Source organism: Nelusetta ayraudi, unplaced genomic scaffold (assembly GCF_046127955.1).
Source record: "Nelusetta ayraudi isolate G7.1 ecotype Tasmania unplaced genomic scaffold, CSIRO-AGI_Nayr_v1 ptg000004l, whole genome shotgun sequence".
Classification (NCBI taxonomy): domain Eukaryota; kingdom Metazoa; phylum Chordata; class Actinopteri; order Tetraodontiformes; family Monacanthidae; genus Nelusetta; species Nelusetta ayraudi.
Genome location: NW_027466054.1, coordinates 9,802,795 through 9,825,000, shown reverse-complemented (window position 1 = coordinate 9,825,000; position 22,206 = coordinate 9,802,795). Strand labels below are relative to the sequence as shown.

Here is a 22,206-nt window from a genome sequence, read left to right as displayed (position 1 = left end):
ACAAAATTTCTCATTTCGGTTTGAAGTCCTTTGAGGTTTCAACCAGTCAGTCGGGAGATGTTTAATCTCTGCTGCTCACACAATAAGGTAACATTTCCCAAGTTCAGCCCTGCGCCTGAAGCGTTTTGGCGATCACTTCCTTATCGTTGCATCAGTGCAATAAAGCCTGGTGTTGCTGCGGTATCAAACATCCTTATCTGAACCGTGACTGTGTTATAGCCTTGCAGGAAAAAGTGAAATTGGCAGAGACAGGTTTTTGATGGCCGCCACCAACCTTTTTTTAAAGTGATAGACAGATGTGTCTCTCATTGGTCCAAAGTCCAAGCTTGTCGTAAATCCAAAACATGTAGTAAAACTGCTCTAAGCTCAAAGTACTGTAATATAACTGCATATTAAAGTGAATAGGCCAACAGTTAATTTGTTTTTTTTTTAAGATACTCACATAAGGAAGAGAGAGGAGGAACAGAGGGCAGGGTTGGCTGACACAAATCCCAGGACCAATACAAATGAGAGATCATATATGTGTAATGAACATATGTTGTGAATTGTCTACGTGTAGTGACTGTGCTAAAATGCCTCTATTGTATATTCACTGTGATGGGGATAGTTATTATTACTCATGGTTTCTAAAACTGAGCTCACTGTGACCTTTTACAAAACTGAAAGGCACCAACACAGATTCTTACAAGAAGTGTTTGATATCAGGACTGAATGAATACCAAATCTATGCTGCTTACATCCGGAGGAAGTGTGCAGCGTGAGAAAAACGAAAGTGGAAGATGGTTTGAACTGATAAATGTCACGTACCGACGCTGTTGGGCTTTGCAGCACGCAGAGCGCGGAGAGTCAGAGGCATCACATTTCATGACGCCGTATAATTTCACAAGAGACAACCTTGAAATTCAGAGCGTGATTTCATTTCCAGAGTCCTTCCGAGCCCGCTCACTGTTGCGACGTGGGGTCGGTAATAACCAGAAAGCGGAGTCCCGTCAGAGGTGACAACAGCGCTGTGCAATTTTGTGAAATTGCCCAATCATGGAGCACGAATGGTTGTTAAATAATACAGTCTAATAATTCACAAGCGGACGTGTAGTAAGTGGCAAGTGTAATTTGCCTGTAGGTGTGAGTGTGAGTGCAGCTGCTTGTTAGTCTCTCTGTGTGGCCCTGCCATGAACTGGCGACTCGTCCTGGGTGTAACCCCGCCTCCAGCGCCCCCGCCACACACAGTCCTGGATAAGCTGTGTGTGTTAAAAAAAATAAAAATGGATGGATGGATTTTGCAAACATGCTGCGTTGCTTTCAGTTGCACACACACACACACACACACACACACACCTCGCTGCTGCACCGTAACGCACACCGAGATGCGTTTGTGCATCGTGTAGCTGCACAAGGTCACACTGCGATTAGAATAACAGCGCAGCGCTAGGTGACATTTGTTTCCGGCTAATCAAAAAAAAAAAAAAAAACACAAGCCTAATACCTAATGACAAGGCCAGTCAGGGGTGATGGAAAGTGAATTTGTGAGTGTGTCTGCTAATGAGAACCCTCGAGAAAGCTTCCATCTCACCTCAGCCCGAGGTTATTGGGCCGGGCTGTTCTCTGCGCTCTTCATTAAGACCGCAAGAGTTCTGGAGTGTGTCGAATCACACCAACTCAATAACTGCAAACTGCAAAGGGGGGAACAATGTGGTCTAATGATTGATCCCTGATTGATCCCTGCCAAGTGATTGACAGCGAGAGCACGTCAAAGTGTTACCAGGGTTACTGGGAGAATCAGCCGCAGTGTTGTGATTGCGATTTCCGTTGAGTGATAAAATTAAAAAGTATGAACCCCGGTCCAAGGACTGTGTCTGAGATGGTGACGCTCCGGGTCAAATTCAAGACCGGCGCGATTCATACAAGTCGGTTGGAGGGTTGTGAATGAAACAGAGGCGAGCCTGAGGTTTCGGGAACAAAGGGGGAGATGAATTATTACAGCAGGAGCGCGACGGCCTGCATTCGTCAGCTGTGCGTGATTAAATATATATAATGTTGGGGGATGGGAGGAGGGGGATTTGGGGTCAGAGGAAGTACCGTTCACATCATCAAAACTCTGGCCTTCCTTTCAGCCTTTCAGTCACCATATTATCTGATGAACTGGAAACAGCGTAAACCAAATTGTTTTCGCCTGCAAAACTGGTCGGACTTTACAGATTTGCTATCAATGGAACAACTTGCTCTAATTCTCCAAGATGATGTCATTCCTGATGAGCTTCATGGTCCCTGGAAATTTACCACATCTTGTCTAGAGAAAGCTGAAACCGGTTCTGATCGTTATTTTTGTTAGTTTTGCTTTGCTGTAATATTTTGTACCAACCTCCTAACCCCCTTTTATTATTATTTCTGGTTTTGTCTTGTATGTTCTTGTTCTTCTGTCTTTGTCTATTTTGTTTTGCTGTGTACTGTTGTGGTCCGTGTCTTTATTGTTGTGCTCATAAAATTTTAATTTAAAAAAAAGGAAAAAAAAGCATCCGTTCTGCCCAGTCAAAATTGGGATGATCAACTGAGGAGGTGATGGTAAAACAAGCTGACGACCAGGAAGGAAGCAGCTCTGGTGCCTGATGGTTCGACCGCCGGCACACATCTGCACTCATCGATTCACCCGCTGGAGGGGGGCAGGGTGGAGTTAATAATCCAGGACAGATCGTGGGGGAACCTGCACGTGTTACCCCCCCTTTCTCGGTCGCTCTCTCTCTTTCTCCCACACACACACACACACACACACACACACAAACACACACACACACACACACACACTCACATGATGTCAGCTGCCGAGTGTAAACACGAGCGGCAGGGCCACCAATCAGCTGGCGCTCTTTAGCAAATTACAGCGGAAAATTAGAGTGTGAGAGCGGGATGAAGGGATGAAGAGCAGATAGAGCCGCAGCGGAGAGAGGGAGAAGCTTTTCCCCAGATTACAGAGCAGCCAGATTACGGCCTGTGGATTATGTGGGGTTTGACCAAAAAAAAAAAAAAAGAAAGAAAGAAAAAAACCTAGCAGAGCAGAGCAATGGCAGGGAGACAAACAAGTCGCTCTGTCAGCAGTGTCCCTTTCTGTGGGGTTTTCCTTCCTTGCCAGCGTGGATGTGCTACTGCTCCATCTTCCATGGTGCTTTTTTATCCCCCACCCCCCACTCCCCAAAAGGTGAAGGTTATCGCACACGTGCACGTCCACATTGCCACAGCCACAGATGTGCAGATACTGTCTGCACGGGGGCGAGCTAGGATGTCAGCGTCACCCACATGCGTGTGACAAGATGTCGAATATCAAAGTCTCTTACCGAGGTGCTGGGGAGGAAAATGAACTACTATGCGCATTGAAGATGATTCGTGATGTATTACATGCATATAATTAGGGATGCACCAGTATCGATTCCAGTATCGGATATCGGGACCGATACCGCGTAAAATATGTGCCAATGCCACGACACCAATACCAGTTGTATCTGTATGTGTGTGACAATTTTGTTAAATTTGTGTTTGTACTGCAGTGAAACTTATGAGTGTCACCCATGTTGTCACAAGTGCTGAGGAATATTGTTCAAATTGTAGAAAAGAAAATCAGAGTAATTCTATAATGTGTGATGCCCTTATTAGGCACTCGGTATCTGTGAGTAGTGAAATGCAAGTACTCGTACTCTCCTCGTTCTGTAAAAACGTGCTAACGGTGCATCTCTACATTTAATGCATCATTTCTCAGGCATTTACCGTCTTCTCTTTGAGGATGGAAAGAACACTCTGGATTAAATATTCCACCCAGTTTGTTGACTGGAGCTGCTTCACATCTCAGTCGCTCGTGGCCTTGTGCCAGGATGTCATTTGATACTGAGCTGATATTGATCGTGACGCACTGACCCGTTCAGCAGTGTGGGTGTGTGACACAAAACACAGATAACCATCCAAGCTGGCAACTTGTTTGTTTTTTTTGACAGTGACAGGGCTTTGGTTATTTACACATTTGGTTTGGATGAGAATTATCCGCAACCCCTAAATTTGCCGTTGTGGACAGATAATAAAATAAATAACAGTACATTGAGCTTTAAGCAAGCTTTTCATGCATTGCGAATCACTAAACGGTGGTGTTGCCACAGCACACCTACAGGATCGGAGCTGCAACAACAGCAGCAAAAATCACAACAAAATATGTAAATTTTAAAGCTCCAATGTGTAAAATTGTTGAGGAAGCCCACATGACAGTGCATTTTCTATTAATGGGCAGTATGTTGAGCTTTTACCAATAAAACAATCAAAAATCAAGCCAAATTTTACACACTGGACCTTTAAGGAACAAATCTGTTCCTGAATCTGTTTTCTGTTGCATAGATTAAAAATGTAAGCGCAACACATTGATGCAATTAACAGGCCCCATTATTTGTTTTTCATCATTATTTTTAATGTGCTTGTGACAAATCACCTGCAAGTGGTTTATGGTGCATGAGGGCTGAGAAGTTTACTCACTGGCTTGAAGTGTGGTCACATTCTGCCGTGACTCACCTGCCGCGTCTCTTCTCTCTGCTTGTTCCAGAGCTCCTTGGAGCAGCGAAGCGGGTGAACGTCAACATCCAGGATGCAGACGGGTGAGAGACCGAAAGCCATTTCTCCTTGTTTCTATCCCTCTTCTGGGTTGTTTCACTTAAAACTGGCAATTAACAGAAACGCTGCTAATTGTTGAAGTGAATTGCTAGAAGTCAAAGAGGTACAGCAGAAGCACAGATGAAACATTTTTCTTAGTATTCATTCAATTTCATTCACCTTCCATACCCACCTTCTCCTGCACTCTGGGTTGCAGGGTTCTGATAGAACTGAAGAATGACATCCTTTGCTTTGTCATTCTTATTATGGTGAAGACAAATGCTGCTAATTGTAAAAGTGAATGACTCGGAGTCAAGGAAGTACAGAAATACAGATGAAACAGTTTGGTATAATGCAACAGCAAAGAGTTAAATTTGTACTTGAAGTCTGAATTTGAAAAACAGCACTGTGTGCTTTGGCACATTGATTACTTATCCACTCTCAAACTACTGTGACTGACTTTTCTGCCACAGCAGGCAGCGGTTTTAATTAAAAATCTTTAAAAACCCACCGCATGCTGCTCAGCGAGGCAACATGGCACAAAATGAGCCGCTGACATCACTTGCACTGTTTCACCACTGCATGTATTTTAAGCCAGTGTTCTGGTGAAATTTCTATTGGTCCTGCTTTCTCTCTTTGTGAGGACATGTAACATTTTTCATTTCACTTTCACTTTGCTTCTATCAGTCAGTTAGAGGCTTCCTCATACATTTATATACTATATATGTATATGTTGGTATTTTCTTACTATTGTTTTGCATTTTATCTTTAATGTCACACACAGTGATTGGACAAAAAAGATCAATGAACAAAAAAGTTTTCAGACACCTTGAAACGTTAACAAGGTCAAAGCAAACAAACAACCTACGAAACGAAACTACCTTTACCCGCGTGACAAAGGGTATCGTCTTCAGGAATGATTTCGCTCAAACAAGCAGTTTTAACCTGGAATGGAACATTGTACATGCCGAAGGTAGCTCCCGGGCTGTGAGTGACGTGACTGCACTCAAAGAAATTGCACTTGGAGACTTATGTCACAAACACATGTGACCTAAATGGAAATTTCCACCACTTTCGGTTCATTGTTTTGATACGCTTTTAAGACGTGGCAATAGCCTGTTGGCTTGGGAACATTTATCCCTGTCACTGCAGCATTTATTGCTCCTCTAATATTTACCACAGCAGAAATGTTGGCCAAACACGGAGGCTGAAAGTTGGTGATTCCTGTCGACTAAAAATGAGTGTGCGTAGAGGCACATTTTTTAATATCATTTTTGACCGAAGTCGTCTCGCCGGGCTTCAGCAGTCCAGCTTTTAACAGCAGTGCGATGGTGATGTGATGCGTAATAACAGGAAGCAGCCCTGGTTACTACCAAGCTCCACTGTGTCACTCTGGAACGGACTGTGGTCGTCGAGCTGACAGATCATTTAACAATCAAACACCATCATGTTAAATGTGTTTTGGGAAAAAAATGACTCTGGCCGGAATGATCCCATCTTAAGACTGTAATTAGCTTACAGGAAACTGTCATTTCATCGCTCTTAATTTGCTCCGAAACGCCGCCTTATCTCGACTCTCAATGTACTACTATGGATTTTTTTTTTTTGGCTAAATTTAGACTCCGATTGGTTAAGCTCTTTATGTGTGCACATGCTTGGTTTGCCATTGTGTTCCGTTCGGCTCCATCTGATAACAAAAGATCTTTTTTTTATGATGATGATTGGAATCAGATAATTGGAGTCAGCTCCTTGTGTAATGACTGATGATTCGTTGATTTGACTTTGGGGCTTGGCCCTTGTATTCACCAGGGATCCATTAGACACACACACACACAGAGCGGCACTGTGCGTGCGCGCGCACACGTGCACGCCTGCTCCGGGGTAGGGAGATTGCTTATTAATGGAAGTAGGTCATTTGCCCCCTCCTGTCTCTCACACAGAGCTGAGGGGCGGAGCTGCTCCACACTGAAGATTATTTCAGCAAAGTTATGCTCTGTGTTTTATTTATTATTTTTTTCTTTAACACTGCATCTCAATGTGTGTATTTTTACACATAATCTGTGTGTCTGTGCCAAGGCTGTCGCCGCTGCACCACGCGGCTCTGAGCGGCAACAAGGAGCTGATCTCTCTGCTGCTGGAGGCCCAGGCAGCGGTGGATATCAAAGACCACAAAGGTAAAAAAAACACACAAATAAACAAACAAATAAACAAGCAACCCCAACCGCGCGAATGTTCACAGAGTGTCCTTAAAATGCACTGTTGGCTCGGCACACACACACACACGGCAGGAGGGATCACAAACAATTGCAAGCAAACAGCAAAGCACATAGAAATTTCCGGATCCCCCCCCGTGCCTCCTGATAATACCGTCTTATGCAATGGAAGGAAGAAGAGATTGTTTGAAATGTGATTAAAAACAAAAAAAAGTGGTATACCGCAGTGACAGATTTTATGTGCGCGTGTACAGTGGAGCAAGGACGAGCCAGTGGCTCCGTGGCTGTGAGATCGCGGGCCAAGTGGAAGTGGAGCAGCAAATGTCTCCATTTCTGACTGGGAAGAAGAAGAAATGTGAGGGCAGATGGGAGATATAATCCCTCCAGGATGTCGGCCTACTGAGAGCACCACCCCACACACACACACACACACACACCACCCCTCGTAAGCACCCCACCACCACCACCACCACCACCAACCCTCCTCCCGGTCAGTTGAACCCAGCATGTCTGGAATTAGAGGTGCACAACTCTCAGGCGATCCCTGAGCAGGTGGCGCTCGGCTTCTCCCAAACGCTCTCACTCGGAGGAAGGCTCAAACCTCGAGCCGCTCTTAACACCTTGTTTTTGGTGGAGAGCAAGAGAGCGAAAGCGAAAGTCACACGTTCACGGCGGAGCGGATGTGGTGCCACAAGTGAGCCGTAAGCAAGGATAAGCCACTTCACAGCAGAGTGCAGATTGCTGGATCAAGTTGCTGACTTGGAGATCCTGACAGACTTTGTGCTGCAAGACGAAGGAGGCGAATCGGCAGAGGTGGCAAAAGTATTCACATTCTGTACTGAAGTACAAGTACAGATAATTACGTAAAAAAAAAAAAAATACTCTAGTGAAAGTAAAAGGACTGATTGTCATTACTCAAGTAAAAGTAATAAAGCACAGGTTCTGAAATGTAATTAATTAAAAAGTATTTTTTGCCATTAATGAAACAATACATTGTCAAATACTCTGGACTGCCCTGACGCTTTTTTTTTTGACACTTTTAATAACATTAACCAATGTTATTTCTTTGCATTTTTATTTTTCTTAAAAACGTATTGAACAGTAACCCCAAAGCTGAGCTACTCTAAAATAATCTTCCTCTAAAATCTGATCCACTTTTCTATTGAACTACATCACAGCATAGTTCATTCAGCTCTACTTCAAGCAACAACTACAATAGAACAATAAGTTACTTTTAACTTACTTTTAACAGAAATGTTTTTTAAATACTTAAATACTTTAAATACTATTAAACACAAAAGTAACAAGCATGTTTTTCATTCAGGAGTAGAAAGTACAGATATTTGTGAAAGTAAAAAGTCAGAAAAAGAAATAGTCAAGTAAAGTACAGATACCTGAAAAGTCTAAGTACAGTCATAAAGTATTTGTACTTTGTTACTTCCCACCTCTGATTCTACATAGGTGACTCATTTATTATGGAAAAAAACGCATAAAAAAACATTCCCCTTGGCCTTAGAGAGCTTTGTTCCAAGGATTGTATTTCACAGTAATGAGAAAAATGACGGCTGAGATACAATAGCTTAGCAAGGAAGTGCTCCAAATGTGAAGAGGATCTACCAGTTGGACGGCGCAACCCCCTAGTTGGTTCACTCTCCGTTTTGTTTTGTTTTTCTTCTACAATCTTCTCCATTTGCAAAGCTCCGGATTTTTTTCCCTCCCCCTCTTGATGCTGCCTGAATGTCACTTCCATCCTGCCTCCTCCTCCTCTCCCTCTTCCCCCAGCGCTATGTCTCTCTGCTCTGCCACTACCTCCCTCTCATGAGTCAGGTCTCCCTGATGCCAAGCAGACCTGGAGGGCAGGATTGGTGGTGGTGATGGTGGTGGTGGTGGCGAGGCTCTTTATTCAGCTGGATGATGTGGTTCATCACTGTTTTCACCGCCCCGGAGGCCGTCTTGGGACGCTGCCGCGAGAAACACGCTCAAGTGGTGTTTAAATCTTTGCGGTCGGAGGGTGGTTGGTCACGGCAGGTCACCATTGTCTCCAGCAGTTGGCAGTAACTGCCAGTTTCCTGCAAACTCCCCTCGTTTCTCATTCACAAGGGCAAATTCTTTGTTAGTGAACAGTTTGTCAGCGTCATATCCTGAGCAAAACGGTTTGGAGTGGAAGCTCGGCAGACACGGAGGGTCAGGGGGTGGAGAGTGTTGATCAGGAGGACACAGTCTGCTCTTGCATCCAAAGAGGGAAGAAGTGAATTCTATTAAAAGTTAAAAGTTGGAGCAATAATTGCTCCCATTTGCATTTAGTCCTCCGCTGCTCTTACTTTAGGATTCCATGCACCATTTTGTCTTTCACAGTTCCAAAGGGACCGGCGAACTCTAAATTTAAACGTAATTAGTTTATTGTCACCGAGACCTAGCGCTGCTTTCTGCTTCGGTACCATAAGATTTTGTGTTTCTAAAGTGGCCAGAGACAATTTACTATCGGCGTAGCTGCAGATTAATGTTCCGTCAACTGACTAATTGGTTTGTCCCCGTATCTCTGCTTTTAATTACCGTGGCTGTAATGGTTCCTTCGTTGTATTAAACGCAATAAATTCAGTGGGAGATTTGCTCATTGTTTACTGATTGTAATGGGTTTATTCAGATCACACTCAGGAGGGCCTTTAACCCACTGGACAACGGGCAATAGTGGTTAACTGCGGATGATTCGTAAAGTAGTGACAATAATCACAGGTGAACTTTAAAAAAAAAAGGGTTTGTGTTTATGAGTTCACATTCTCATGTTTGTATGAATCCTTATGAGTGTTATTGTCTGGTCTTGTATGTGTACGTTTCATCATGCTGTCGAATTTGTGTATCTCTGTGTGTGCGTGTGTGTGCGCGTGTGTGTAGGGATGCGTCCTCTGCATTATGCTGCATGGCAGGGGAAGACAGAGCCAATGAAAATGCTGCTGAAGGCAGGCTCATCAGTCAACGGGCAGTCAGATGAAGGACAGATTCCCCTGCACCTGTCGTCTCAGCACGGACACTATGATGGGGTAACTGCGCTACACTGTGCTACAGTGTGCGAGCTGCGCGCTCCGATGTGTACACTGTGCGCGAGCGTGTGTGTTTTGTGTTTTGCCGTGTTTACCTGTACCGTGTGCCTGAAGGAGCGTGCTTGATTTGTGGCTGTCAGAAAGGCAGGGACCAGATTTATCTGCGTGTGTGTGTGTGTGTGTGTGTGTGTGTGTGTGTGCGCGCGTGTGTGTGTGTGTGTGCGTGTGTGCGTGTGTGTGTGTGCGCACATGCGTTACAGTCGGAGATGCTGCTACAACACCAATCCAACCCGTGTATCTCAGATTCAGCTGGGAAAACACCACTGGATCTTGCCTGCGAATTTGGACGCGTTGCTGTAAGTCGATTAATAAAATGTCTTTTGATCTTACTGAGGTGTTTGTCATCCAAAGGTGCTGGACGACATTGACTTTCACATCTTTATTTTTCTATCTCCAATGATGCGACCTTTTGTTATCAACAATCTAAAAAAAGCCCCCAAAACATTGGTTTGTTGTTGTGTTGAAAGGTTAACCTTCACGTCTTGGAAAATGTGGTGAGGTTAACTGCTATTTCACGACTACTTTCTCTTTCAATTTTTGTCATCAATGGGCGACAGAGGTAAAAGTATTGCGCTTAGCATTCTGAGAATGTGCGTTTATCAGCAAAACTGATCCTCTGACATTGTCATAAATTCGATGTTACGACAACCTTTTTTCCATGAGGCCAAAGTGTTGCTTTCACTCTTTGTGGCAGACTGCAAACAAAAGGTTTAATATGCTCTAGATCAGGCATGGGCAAAATACGGCCCGGAGGCCATATGTGGCGGATTAAGCTCTTTAATTTGGTCCACCGAAATTCTATTAATAGTAAGTTAGTCATAAAACAGGTGTATTTCATTCATTTTTCCAGTGTTTTAAGAGTCATTTCAATAAAGAGCTAAATACTGTGGGGCTTTGGTTCATTGTCAATTGATATTAAAGAACATTTTCAACAAATCCCATGATATACTTTTTCCTCCTATGAGGTGGGTCACCAAAACACTCCGGCAACCCCTTCTGTCAAATTTTAGAACCCATGGCCCACCAGTCAAAATGTTGGCCAACCCACCCCTGCCCTAGAACTTTACACAAAACGGACTACGTAGCAACACTGGCCAACTGCAAACGTTGACACTAAGTTTACCTTCATCATGAGTGACAGCACGCGTTCCTGCAGGTGGTGCAGCTCCTGCTCAGCAGCAACATGTGTGCAGCCATGTTGGAGCCAAAGCCCTCCGACCCCAACGGAGTGTCGCCTCTGCATTTGGCTGCCAAGAACGGACACATCGATGTCATACGGTGGGGCAACGCCAGTGTCTGCATCACTCATCCTGTCTGTCTTCCTCTCCTCGGTGGCTGGGCCCTCTTCCCACTCGCCTGACTTAACCTTCAATGGCATATTTTTTCTTTTTTTTTTAGCATACGCCATTTTTATGCGTGTGTTTTTTACTGCAGGTTGCTGATCCAGGCTGGCATTGACATCAACAGACAGTCCGAGTCTGGCACGGCGCTTCATCAGGCGGCCCTCTGTGGGAAGACGGAGGTAGTACGCCTTCTGCTGGATGTAAGTCTGTCCGCCGGGTTTCTCTTTCGGCCTCTTTGTCTGTTTAATGTTTTTACAAAAGCCGCTGTTGTTCACACCCCATCCACCCCCCACTTCCCTCCAACCTCTGTGAGCCAGACATGTTTACACCTCGGCATTTGGCACTCGTCCCATCGAGCCGTGTGATGATGAAGCCTGTGGGATATTTGCCTGTATGCTAAATCGGCAGCAGACTGGCTGTCTACTGTTACCGCTCTTCCTGCCGCGCGACTCTCAAAGCCCCGTTCCCGCTTTAGTCTCTGTCACCTTACGATGAATTTTAATGTCGGTGCCGAAGATACAACACAGAATGTGCCTGAGCAAAGCCGGGAGCATCCACACATGCACACTGGCACGTGCAACCACACACACACACACTGACACTGAATGTTTGGCACGAGAAAATCTATTATCACCTCAGTGTCCTGCTTTCTGCAGCTTCTTTCTTGTACTTGTCCTCTCCCAATCCAGAGTGGGATCAGCGCAGGAGTGAGAAACACTCTGAGCCAAACCGCCCTGGACATTGTGAACCAGTTCACCACCACGCAAGCCAGCCGAGAGATCAAACAGCTGCTGAGAGGTGGGGAAAAGAAAACATCCTCACTTTTACTTTCTCTTCTTCTGCCCTCTGACTGAAAACCCTGTGTGAGGCCTACATTCTTTAGCATGTCAAACGCAGAAATGACATTAGATTATCTCACTGATGATTAACAACCAGGCAGTGGAGTGTGTACAACAAGTGTGTGAAAATAAAACATCAAAAATTGACATTTCAGGAGGACAATAATACTACACGCAAGGAAATGTGCACCAATGTCTACTTTTTTCTGCAAGATAGTAATCCCTAATCTCTATTTAAAAAAACAACAACAATCATTATCTGATCTATAATCATTAACACTATTGCTGATTCTCATACACAAATAAAGCCAGACTCTGCTATTATTAAAGTGTGCATCAAGTTGGCAGCCAACACTCTGAGTGATCTTTTCCATCTGCACATCTCTCTTGTGTGCTCGCTGCTGACTGTACAACAACAAATTGCCCTTTGGGGATGATAAAGATTAGAACAACCTTAATCTGAACTGTACTACATGAATCCCTCCACCCATGTACTAGTGGTCTTTGCTCATCTGCGCCCAAACGCTCACCTCTTGTCTTGCAGATGCCTCGGCAGCGATGCAAGTGCGCGCACTGAAGGATTATTGCAACAACTACGACCTGACCAGCCTCAACATTAAAGCCGGTGACATCATCACGGTACAAAGATCCAGCTTCATCAGGGGGGGTTCCATGTGCATCCACCGAAGTCCTATATCGATGTTATTAAGGACAGACAATGACCTTGAGCGACAACAATGTGAACTGAACTGAATTAAGAAAGTATAATGTCAGTATCAGTAATTATGGTTGTTATTTATGTGTGTGCATGTGTCCAAGTGCTGTCGACCTCACAAACATCTACTCAACCCCGTTGCAGTGTTGACAGTAATAAACAACACTGACGTGCAAGTTATCAACACGTCAACAAAACGATGTAAACAGTTTGAAAAGCTGACAACTTGTGACTGCACACAATGAGCTTCATTAGCTTCGTGAATGGATAAAATGTAGTGGCATTTGATGAAGGACTAATGCAAATGCAAAACAGGAAAAGCAATTAAATTTTTAATAAGCACCAAACAAATCATTGCCCGCCCTTCTCCCGTTTTGAAGTATAATCTAACAGTCAAGAGGCACTTTAATCCAGGCATTTCTTATCATTACTCATATATTAAAAAAAAAAAAAAAAAAAGTTTTATGTGCTGATGACGTATTTTATATTTTTAATTTTTAGCAGTTAATTGCTCCTATTTAATCAGTACTAGTGCCACCTGATTTTCTAAGTTACCGCATTGCACTTGATACATTGTTCGTGTACGAGGGCGATTGCACTCAAGAATTTCCCGTATCCCCTGTATTCAAGGTTGTATTGTCCTGCCCAGTCATCTCACTGGAGTGTATTTGTGTGCCAACAGGTTTTGGAGCAGCACTCGGACGGTCGGTGGAAAGGTTGCATTCACGACAATCGCACAGGAAATGACCGCGTGGGCTACTTCCCCTCCAACATGGTGGAAGTCATCAAGAGGGCAGGTGACAAACCACATCACAGTCCTGTGACTGTGTTTGCGTGTGTGGGTACGGAAGGGTGTGTGTATATGTGTGTGTGTGTGTGTGTGTGTGTGCTTTGGCATGTACGTGAGCCCAACAGCTGTTCTAGCTATAGCTGATCATCACTTTATAGCGAGTTGCAGCATCATCATCAGCTTCGTCAGGCAGCTCGTCCATTCCTCCCACCCTGTCACTCATTCCCACTGATCTGACACCGCTCCTAATTGGTTGGCAACACGTCCTCCGCCACCCTTACTCTGAATTTGTGTTCCTTATCTCACCCACACCCCGTCTCTCCCCTGCTGACAAACCTGGGGATGGGGGAAGGGGGGGGGGGGGGGGTTACTGCGAAGATTGATTTGAAAGGAATACCCTGAAATGATTATACATTCATTTCTCTTTTAAAGAACTTCTGTTTTTATCTATGGGTTCATTTTTGATTGAATGACCTTCTCCAGAGCTCCTAGACCTGAGGATTTCTACTATAAGATTTAAAGGCCCATTGTGCACAATTTAGTACCATCTACTTCACAGAAAGCAAATTGCCTTGTGCTATAATGTCTCACTTGATCTCTTATCTTTCTTATACCAGGGTAAAATCAAAATCATGTAGGTGTTTGGTCTATTTAGGCAACGTAAATCATTTTTTATCAACAAATGAAAATACAACACATGTATGTATATTTTCTGTTCCATTTCATACCAGCACATTCCCATTATATGGTACATACTGGGCTTTAAAGAAAATATCCCAGTACACATAATTTTAGCGTAAGAAAAATAATGCTGTGTTGAATATCCTCTCGGGGGAAAAAAACCAACTGGGTAACATTTTTTGAAGTCTTGGCAGCACATCAAAATGCAGGATTCCCTGCCTGGTGTGATGTGTCTTGTGATGTATAGCCAGTGCTTTGTGTTTCTGCTGTGGTGACACAGATTATTTTTTTGTTGCCATCATTACTACTCACATCAACTATAGAAAAAATACAGTGATGCTCAAAGCGTACGTGTCTTCATTAGTTGTTGATATTATTTTGCTGTATTTAATCATTATACTTCTTTGTAATCTCTTTGAAACCCATTGTCATGTTATGAGCAGTAGAGCTGCTAGTTCACGCTAGTGTACATTTTTACAGTCATCTATAGAGCCTCCTCTGTGACACTGAAATCTCTACTTTTAGACTCACTCGACCTTACTAACCCATTGTGGCTTCGTAGTACACCCCTCTGCCCTGCACCCGTATGCCTTTGTTCACATTGTTTGTTTGCTGTATTGCTGTAGTGATACTGTAACCCTATTGAAATAGAGATATATTCCCTGTGGATATATGGATGTATTCTTTTCTCACATTTTGATTTGAATCCGCTTGTATTTTATTCAGTTTTAATTTTTGAATTAGTTTTGTTTTGTTTCAAGTTGACTGATCAGTTGTTGTTGTTGTTGTGTTGTTGTCGTTTTGCACCCGTCCCTCCTCCTGGCCCTCGTCCAGGTTACTCCCCCTCCCAGCAGTGCCACACCCTCCTGCTTCGCAGGCCCAACCCCTGTCCCATCACCTCGGTGAACGGGCACTCGTACCCCCCGTCCAAGCTCCTCCCCCTGCACCTCCCCTCCCCCACCATGTCCCCCCAAAACGCACAGTCGCTCCCTCGCTTCTCCTCCTTCGGCTACGTTCCGCTCCCTATCTCTCCTCCTTCTCTATCCACCCCTCCTCCTCCTCCTCCTCCTCCTCCCCCTCCTCCACCTCCTCCTCTGTCCACTTCTCAGGAGCAGCAGAGTCAGACAGGTACATACTGTAGCAGCGCTGTAATCACAGATAAGAGTTCTACACACACTTTCTGACAAGAACACATATAGACGAGTGAGTGCGTTGAGTGCATGGTGTTTGACTGTGTAATGCATAAATATGTTTATATAAAATAAACAAACATGTATATACAGTATATGTAAATATATCATTCATATATGTATATACATATATAAATTATATTTAACATTTGACAGAAAAAGGGACTATTTTTGATGATATCTATGGCATCCTGTGGTATTTATCCATGATGATACATTTTACTCCGGAGCATAGAGCTAGAGCTACTATATACACACTCTGCACTCTGCCATTCCGTCAGAGAGCACAATTTAACTCCTCAGCCACCTTCATTCTGCCACATCATGCAGTGCAGCTGAGGTTGCATGACAGAAATGTCAAAAGTGACATTTTATTTGAAAAATTGACACATAGATATGTAATGGGTAAATTCTTAATCTAAATTTGCTTCTGTGAATTTCTATCACTCTAACTGTTGTTAGGATATAATTTTGAATTTGCCCCAACTACAGGTTGCAGATAACAGCTGGGTCCATTACAAAGTTAGCCAGAACTTGTAATTGTTATGGCTCACTCAGACGTAAACACATAGTTATCAAAATTATTATTATATTGTTTATTATATTACTGTTTTTAAATCAGACACTATTATATATGCCACAGGCTCTACAGAGTGTAGAGTTATGTAAAACTCGAATGGTTGAAGTGTTGATGAATGAGTGGCGAGCGAGTGTTTGTATGTTTTTTGCTGTCTCATAAGTTGTTATTTTATATGTTGCAAAGTTAAGGTCAAAGTTATTTACCCCCAAAGGAGACATAGTGAATTTGCCCAATGTATTAATCATTAATGATGCTGTGAGGCAAAAAACATTCAGGCATGAAGAGAAATTTCACCATGTGTGAGCAGAATCCTTGAATCCCTGCTGCAAAGATCATTGTTGGAATTGTTCTGAGGGACAGGCAACATCTGACAACACTAGACTTAATTTGCAGACATTTAAAGCATGTGTTTGTGTAATGGAGGCCTGTCATTTGGTCACGAGAATGAACTGGTTGTTTTTGGACTTTGGACCCATGTTGTTTTGATGCAGGGAGGAGAGGTTCTGACCCCTTAAAACATCATGTGGGATCTGATGTATGCATAGTGCAGCTGTTAAGAACCATGTTCTTGTGCACAATGCTATCAATAAAGAACATTTATGTGGACATTTTGAAGGATAATTTGAAGGAACCTGCTGCCAGCCTGGCTTCCGATTGCTGCTTTGAGCTCCAGCTCAACTGAGGCGGAGATTGTTGGTGAGAGTCTTGGTTGGTGAAAACCAAAATCATTGTCTGGAATTGGCCGTCTCAAAGGCCAGATCTAAATCCTCTGAATCTTTTGGATGATGAAAATAGCCTAAATAATAACACAGTCTGGAAGAGCTGGAGCAGTTCTCCATAAAATACTGTGTTATGATTCAGAACATTGGCCCAACAAGTTGGGAAGGGTTTCTGTCAGACGTGGGTGACTGCAGTCAGTCTGAACTGCTGACTGCTTTTGAGTCTTTACCTCAGAAAGCAGTTAAACTTGCTTAAAGGCGCAGCTGGGACTGCATGCAACCACGTCAGAGAGAGCAGTCACCACCCCTGGGCCGTGTCCGACGGACCTTAAAGTTTTAACACCTGAAAGAGAAGCAATCACAGAGTAAGCTAAGACAATATGTATGTTCACACAAAAATGTTCTGTTACTAAACCTGTTTGCGTGAAGTGACGCCATTGTCACGTAAATAACAAACATCAAGTAAGGAAAGAGAAAATTTGTTTCACTATCAGATTTTCTCTGAACTTTTCACTGAATCTCAAACCCACCTGAACATCATTAGATTGAAGCCAGTGCGACCTATCGGGGATCAATCCTCAGATTTATGCCTTGGTCATTATCACTGTGGCGAGGGGAATGATAATGAATAACTCTGACCTTATATAGTTACCTCCTATGAATGAAGACAAATAAATACAAACTTGCAAAACAAGTAGCAATGACAAGAGCGTGTGTATGTGTGTGTCTGTGTGTGTGTCAGGGTCACGGACGGCAGAGCCGAGTCCTCAGGGTTCTCCCACTCTGGGTCAGCAGAGCAGCACCAACGAGGACATCTGGGTTCTTCGCAAACCCCTGGCAGGTGAGGAGAAGATATTTCCAACAGGGTGAAGGATGGACACGGTGGTGAAGGAGTGTAACGTTTGCGTGTGTGTGTGTGTGTGTGTGTGTGTGTGTGTGTGTGTGTGTGTGTGTGTGTGTGTGTGTGTGTGTGTGTGTGCGCAGGTGGCGAGCGCAGCGGCAGTGTGGGCAGCCTGGGCAGTGCGCGGTCATCAGGCAGCCTGCAGAACTCCGGGAACACGCACGTCCTGACCACCCCCGCGCCCAGCCCGCACCCGGCAAACACGCCGGGCGTCAACACGCACGGCCTTAACGCCCCGGGCCTGCACGCGCAGGCCGAAGGAGTCAAGGTGCGTTGACGTGGTTTCCCGGAATCAGCCGCGGTGCTTCGAGGAAACGCGCACACAAACGGCTGGAAGCAGCTGAGAGAGAAACCACAACTATGCAAAACCACCATGCAACCCTGTCACAGATCCTGTGCTGCTGTAACTGTTCAAACCTCGCACGCTTTGTGTGTTGAACTCTGCTGCAGTCTGCTGGGGAAAGGTGTGCGGAGTCAGGTGGTGTCTGCTATCGGCCTTGGGTGCATTTCAGTTGAAATGGCTCGTTACCTTCTTTTTGTGTGGAGTGGCTCTGTCAAGGTTGGAGGTGTTGTGTGTTCAGAGGCGCTATTCTGTTTCACTTGGGTTGGAACGAGTGGTTATTTGTGGTCCAGTTGCTTTTCCATGAGTCAAGTCAAGTCTGTCCATGCTGACCTCTGACATGGACAAAGCATTCCACTCCGCACATCCTCCGTCTAGCAATGCAGAATGAACTTGCTCCATTGAAAAGGATTGCTCAATGGGGCAATCCTCCATTGAGCAGGCAGGCGTGCTTCTCTTCTTCTTTCTGAAGTAGAATATCTTCTCCCAATACTATGTTAGATATGTGGGTGCAGAGTCGGTCTCTTTAAAGCTGTCGTAATTTGTCAGTAACTATCAACAACCTGTGTGATCTCTTCATAGTTCCAGACAAAGTCTATACTAAGTTAACTAGTTTACTCTCAACACACAAGAAATAAACTTCAGACAACACATTTCATACAAAAGTCAGTTGACCATCAGTGAAGTTGTAAAATGAGAGAACTATCACAAATATAAGTTAACTAAATGAGATGCCAGATAATACTTTATCATTTCATTTCATTTATTTATTTTCTCTGACCATGGCAACATTCAAAATTGTCCATACAACAAAAAATTACGATCAACTGAAACATATTCAGTGACTGAAAAAGGAGAATGAAGAAGAAAATCTTAATTTGCCTGCCCCTCACTCAATACACAAATAGACAACAGAAACAATACCCAACAGTCTGCTCGAATCTACAGTCATTGTAGTCAATACGGCTTTAGCGTGAGAAGAAAAAACGTCGTAAATTCAGAATCTGTCTCAACACTTATCAAGTCTGTGCAATGCAACTGGTCTGTCTTTCAACATAATACCAGCAACCAAATTGTTTTTTTGATGCCTACATGTGTGGAGTGGAAGCTCATCAAACATGCTGCATGCTGGAGGGACGTCATGTATTTTTAATGGTGTGTGTTTTTGGATTTGCATTGCGCTGGTAAACAGCAGGGAGGCAGAGTGTCACGTCCGCTGCCTGCCCGTAATTTCTGCATCGATTTACAAGCACACTGCATAAAACTCCACAGAGCTTAGTCAGCCCTCTGAGATTTGAATTATAATGCCCGAATAAGTGTTTGTGTAGAATCTCAGGTGTGTGTGTGTGTGTGTGTGTGTGTGTGTGTGTGTGTGTGTGTGTGTGTGTGTGTCTGTGTGTGTGTCTGTGTGTTCATGTGGACTTGTTTGTGTGTTCCAGCTGCTGGCCACTGTGCTGTCCCAGTCAGTAAAAGCCAAGGAACATCTTCTGGAGCAGTCACAGTCTGTCGAGCAGGCAGCAAGTAAGCAAAGCAAAAACCTCATCGAACGCAGCTTTGAAAGCACTGGCGTTGATTGAAGCCATTATGTGTCAGAGTCTAGACTTTCCCGACTGCAGCGATTCTTCTCAAACCTTCTCCGCAGTGATGCGCTGACTCTGTGAGAAAAGGATGAAACAGATAAAAAAGATCAAGCTGAAGTGCAGAACAAAAAGGGCCTCTGGGTGTTTTTTGAATCTCCCTCACATGAATCCCTCTTTTTGTTCTCTGCACTTTTCATCTGCACAACCCTGAAAACAGCCCTGTCTCTTTAAATCACACACTAACAGCGCTTTCCTGCAAAGGCCTTTTGTGCAACGGCTGTGAAAATTACAGCTTATTTTTAAAAAGCTGTTCATAAACATCCAGTGACACAAGGCTCATTCATTGGGTGAATTCTTTATGCTATATTTTTACCACAAATATATTTGGGTCATGTTACTCCTGCTTGTGACCGGGAGAATAAATTACGTGTTAAAGATTAATTATACAACTTCTACTTTTACTTCTACTTCTACACTAAATGTTGCGCCGGCGCACAAATGTGCAAAAAAAAAAAAAAAACAAGTGGCAAAAATAAAATGTCACATGGCAGATGGTTACCACTCTCGGATCACACTGCAAAATTAATGTGAATCAAGACTGTGTCACGCGCAGTCGATTTCCATCGTTAATGCTTCCACAAACATGCCCATAGTGACGAAGGTTTGCTGCCATCGTTGTTCAGCGATAAGAGAAACTCTGTGGTGATAAATCTAGGAAAGGTCAAAACCAGAGTTCATCAGTTCAGTTTAGGCAAACAGGAAGAAAAATATAGCTCAACAAAAGCAGGAAATAACAAACAGCAATAACACATTAATCATAACATGTCTAAAGAGCAGAAAATCCCCTTTGTACTTGTATTTCATACTTTTATTTGCCTCACTGTACATTTGATTTATGGTCCGATTAGATTTTTAAGCCAAAGGAAAATAAAAATGAGAGCAATGCGAAATGCAATGTCTATTTGTTTCTTAGCGTTTAGCATGGTGTCATTATTATTATCATTGCCGACATTAATTAGTGGTTCAATTGGATCCCCTTGTGACCATACCAGAAATATATTTAAATGAATGAGTTATGAGTAACAACTAAATGATTATCCCAGTGTTGTCTTATGAAGTATAATTCAATTGTTGTTCTTCTCAGTAAGCTTTATATGTTTTATATTCACTGACATTGTTTAAAGGTGCCTTCAGTTGTCTCATTTGAATTCAGACCGCGTTCTAACCGCCGATTTACTGATCTCACTGAGTAAGCAGCATACAAATTAACATATTTTTATCTGCTGTCACTGCGCTGGATGAAGTGATATGTGGGAAGTGCTGGAAAAACACCATGGAGGCAGCCAAGCGTGAAAGCAGCTAGAGAACAATTATTATGGAGGGCCACATAGGAAATATTAACCAAAGTAATTAGATTTTTGTAACGCACACACTTGAATGCACTATAACACCACATATATAGACAATATAGAACTGGTTCCATAATGTCCTTGGACTTGGCTGGAAAGCATTGGTTTGCAAGAAACACAAGTAAATCAGAAGAGAATAAAAATCCAACAGATTTGATGATGTGGTTTTGATGAAGTGTGTATTGGTCCATACAGTAACCCATTTAATTGAATGATGAAATATTCTCTTAATGTTAAAAGTAATGTATCCTTTTTTTCCTACCTTTTTGTTTTGTCTCTCCACTTCATCCAACAAGGTTCTTCCAGTAGCACCATGGTTCACGAGCAGCGGCAGTTTGAGAGGAAAGCAGAGGAGGATGATGGGAAAGTGAGTTGTTGTGATGGTGGTTCTGCTTCTCTCTTGGGCCTCCTCTTCATGTTGTTTGCTTCTGTAATCCTCTCAAACAGCGTTGTGGTTTGAGAGAGGAGGCTTTGGGACAGGAGTGGGAGGGCAGGGCTACATCCGAACAATCAGCATGCCAGTGTGTCATTGTGGATACAGGCAGAGTGACAGACACATCGAGGGACTCGGTTGCTGTCGTGCCTTTCGTTTCCCCCTTCCCTCACACCCCACTCTGAGTCCCCCCGACACCCACGTGTTGAAACTCTGCAACCCTGCAGAACCCGCCTATGTTCTGGGAGAACTGCGAGTTCTCACTTGGCTCTAGAACCAAGTATTTACTAGTTCAGGCGAAGCAGTAATCCCAAGCGTATCTGTATTGGTTGACCTGTACCATGATATCCAAAATCATGTGCTCATCATGCATTTTGATTGAATTCCATGAGTGCAGATATACAGCATAACAACACTGTCTAAAAGGTACTGTCATCACTGACACCAAATTCCCCCGACCATTCATTATAGCGTGACGTTCGTTACCCAAGCAGGACCCAGTGTGACCCAGTGATGCTTAGTTGAGTTGTGTAGTTGGCTGTTGAGATCTAGTCACTGTTGTGTAGACATGAGTTGTCTAGTTTGTTTTGTTCATGTTGGTCTCTGGTGATTGTGAGGCCTGGCTAGCAGCTGCAGTGTTACTTTCAACTCAACCAAAAGCAAGTTTGTACACCTTTTAAATAAACGCAAGCAAAGATCGAGCTGTTGAGCTGTTACTGTTATGCTGAAAATGCTCACAGTGAAATGATATCAAATAC

General features: G+C 43.6%; 1 protein-coding gene across 3 annotated transcripts in view; it reads left to right on the top strand.

The window, feature by feature from the left end:
- LOC142893199 (uncharacterized) overlaps positions 1-22,206 on the top strand; it is a 33,689-nt gene that overhangs the window by 3,226 nt on the left and 8,257 nt on the right. For all 3 annotated transcript variants that reach the window (XM_076033540.1, XM_076033530.1, XM_076033551.1), the window contains exons 2-14: positions 4,571-4,622; positions 6,694-6,791; positions 9,723-9,868; positions 10,129-10,224; positions 11,085-11,206; positions 11,363-11,471; positions 11,961-12,069; positions 12,655-12,749; positions 13,508-13,622; positions 17,528-17,626; positions 17,770-17,954; positions 19,466-19,547; positions 21,312-21,382. In XM_076033540.1, the coding sequence (XP_075889655.1) occupies positions 4,571-4,622; positions 6,694-6,791; positions 9,723-9,868; positions 10,129-10,224; positions 11,085-11,206; positions 11,363-11,471; positions 11,961-12,069; positions 12,655-12,749; positions 13,508-13,622; positions 17,528-17,626; positions 17,770-17,954; positions 19,466-19,547; positions 21,312-21,382 (1,379 nt within the window). The remainder of the gene's footprint in view (positions 1-4,570; positions 4,623-6,693; positions 6,792-9,722; positions 9,869-10,128; positions 10,225-11,084; positions 11,207-11,362; positions 11,472-11,960; positions 12,070-12,654; positions 12,750-13,507; positions 13,623-17,527; positions 17,627-17,769; positions 17,955-19,465; positions 19,548-21,311; positions 21,383-22,206) is intronic.